Raw genomic sequence first — 3,070 nt, forward strand, 5'->3', positions numbered from 1 at the left:
TTTTATTGCAAATTTGGAAAAAGCTCTAACTTTTTGAATTTTGGTCAAATCGAAAAATAGAACTAATATATCTTCTAAATATATTTCACATCTAGTGCATAATTTAAATGCAATTTCTTAACATATCGACAAAATATTTTTGTATATTTTTCTGCACAATTTCAAAATTTGCAAAATTATATAACTTTTCTAATTTTTTTCGAAATTAAAACTTTTATTTCTATAATTTGCAAGTCTTCCACTTATCTATCAGAAACTTAAATAAAATTTCTAAAATAACAATTTTTTTTTGTGAGTGCCGAAAAGAAAAGTTTCGCTGAAAACTAGAGATCGATAATTTGCCCGAATAAATTACACTCTCATGAATGAGAATATGTTTTCATATGCTTACGAAGGTGGTTCAAATATGATGGAGACAAATACTCTGAAACGTTTATTTACTATCAAAAAAATTTAAAGTTTTTCTAGGTATTTCCCCTCACAAGTTACGCATTTTTCCCACATTTCAGAAAGTGTTTCGATGGCGGTATCGAAGAATTCCTTGGGCAACTCGGACAGCAATGTGCGCACGAACTCCTCTACCTCCTCGTCGACCTTGAATCTTTGACCTCCGAGGGCTTCTGTCAGTGGTCCAAACATGTGGTAGTCGCAGGTTGATAAATCTGGACTATAGGGTGGAGGGGTGTTCCAGTACCTCCCACCCCAATTCCGATATTGTATCGAGCGTGAGACGCGCGGTATGAGGGCGCGCGTTATCCTGGAGAAGAATCGCACTTCGTGCTGGAATGCTCATCCGTTTCAAGCGATAAGCGGGTTTCACGTGTGTTTCCAGAAGGTTTCCAGAAGCCAAAATGTCTTGAACATTCATTCTACGGTCCTCCAAAATCATTTGTTCTACGCGGCGAATGTTTTCTGGTGTCATGCTGGTTCGCGGTCGAAGATCATGCGGCTCATTCTCGACGGTTTCGCGGCCATCCTTGAATGCTTTGGCCCATTTAAACACGGCAGCCCTACTCAGGCACTCACTCCCGAATTTATTTCGCAAACGCAGAAAAATTTCCGTGTTTTTAACACCTTCCCGCACTAAAAAACAAGTGACAATACGTAACGCAACGGCTTTCGGCACTTGATGTTCACTCATGGTTGTAGAAGGCGCGTGAAACCTGCGCTTCCGACGAAAACTATGCCACACTGTTCGTAAGGGGCCCAGCTATTATATACTCAAGCCACGACCTTGAAGAAGTTTCGCGTTCAAGATAATTGTGTTCCTTGGGGTTCGGTATCTAACCACGGATGCCCTAATGCGGCTGATAACACAGATGGAGATAAAGATTTCACCTCTGGATACTTTTTTAGAGCTACAAATCTTTGTAGAGTGTCATGAAGAACAGTCTTAACAACTAATATCGCCGCAAGAAATCAAGACCCCTCCATTTTTGAAGGCAATAACTCCGAAGAAAAAAATTTGAGGAGATTCGAATAAGAACCACACGAATCCGCTAAGTTTTCTGAATGGAACGGTGTTCCTGTAATGTGTGTAAAAAAATTTCGTTCCAAGCTATTTAGCAACATACAACTAAAAATTCTTCGCCAGACCCATTGTTGACATACCTCAACTTTCACATGACGCCAGAGCGATTAAAGTCGCTTAGAATAATCCAGAGTTTAATGAGGCGAGGCGCGTGCCACAGGGGTAAAAAAAAGTATAGAAAAAAAAGGTCCGTCATATTTTCCAGCGGCAGCCATACTGTTTCTCCAGATTTTCCCACCACTGCTGCTCGCTCAGCAGGGCCGTCTTAAAGCTTTGAGGTGGGCTGCGCCCTTCTCTCCTATTGTTAGAAGTTTTAATAAAAATTGCAGTATTTGTTCTTTTAGGTGATGAAAGACAAACTATAAAATGATTTATAAAAAACTCCAAAAGCTTAGAATTTATTGAAAATTGAGCTTTTTTGCATTTTAATCTAACCCTCATAACCTTAATTACTTTAATGTTCAAAGAAAAAAGACCAAATTTTTCAATTTTGAGTATCCTGTAATTTCTTGGAATTATTCAAAAATCATGTTAGGGTTTTTCTTTCAACACCTACGAGAACACATACTACAATTTTCATAAAAATTACTAACAATAGCTTAAGTTCTTCACATGATCTGACATGAAATTGCACCCATAAAATATATAAGTAATAATAATGATTAGAATTATAGCACAAAAGTATATGACAATAATTGTTCAGAAACGGCAATTGCTAACGAAATTTTACAACTGCGTATCTTTGTACAATAATAATTATTCCTTTTACATATATCGAAGCATACTAAAAAGAACTAGATAATTTCTAGATAATTTCAGGGAAAGGGAATAAAAGTCAACGAAAAGTATCAAAAAAGGACCAATTTTCTATCCACAACAGTTTATTTTCGACGAAAAAAGAAATTAACAAAGCAGTTAAGTTTAAAAAAATATTATTAAATTTTTAATTAAATAGTAACATTTTTAACCAAAGGATATAAATGTTAAGAAAAAGTATAATAGTAGAATTTTCAAACTAACTGAATAAAAATCATTCTATTTTTGTACTGGTTTCTGTATTAATTCAGTTCACATTCAGGCGAGACAATGTAGCGAATTTCAGTAGCGAATCGACAGCCTAATAATTACAAAATTATATTATATTACCGAAATAAGTGTACTATATTAAATAAACAAAATAGAAGATAATTCGTATGCAAACTTGATACTGTATTATAATATGCAAAATTCATATCAGGAGAGAAGGACGCAGCCCACCTCAAAACTTTGAGGCAGCCCTGCTGAGCGAGCAGCAGCTGTAGGAAAATCTGAAGAAAACGTCTGGCTAAAGCTGGAAAATATGACGGACCTTTTTTTCCACCCTTTTCTCTACTCCTGTGGCAAGCGCCTCGTCTCATTAAACTCTGAATTATTCTGCTTTCTTCACACGACTTTTTAGTATCCAAGGTGTTAGTGATGCTAGGCTATGTGGAATGTCGCCCGAACGAAATGGGAGAGCCAGTCCTCTGCGGCCCCAACTGCTTGGTTCTAAACACTCTA

At 36.7% G+C, this 3,070-nt stretch overlaps 1 protein-coding gene across 1 annotated transcript; it reads right to left on the reverse strand.

Moving 5' to 3' along the window:
- Window positions 1-667: 667 nt before the first annotated feature.
- On the reverse strand, window positions 668-1,141 carry LOC117173906 (protein GVQW3-like). Its single transcript, XM_033362552.1, has one exon. It carries the CDS (start codon window positions 1,139-1,141, stop codon window positions 668-670), a length of 474 nt encoding a protein of 157 aa, XP_033218443.1.
- Window positions 1,142-3,070: the final 1,929 nt, after the last annotated feature.

Source organism: Belonocnema kinseyi, chromosome 5, assembly GCF_010883055.1.
Source record: "Belonocnema kinseyi isolate 2016_QV_RU_SX_M_011 chromosome 5, B_treatae_v1, whole genome shotgun sequence".
Taxonomy (NCBI): Eukaryota; Metazoa; Arthropoda; class Insecta; order Hymenoptera; family Cynipidae; genus Belonocnema; species Belonocnema kinseyi.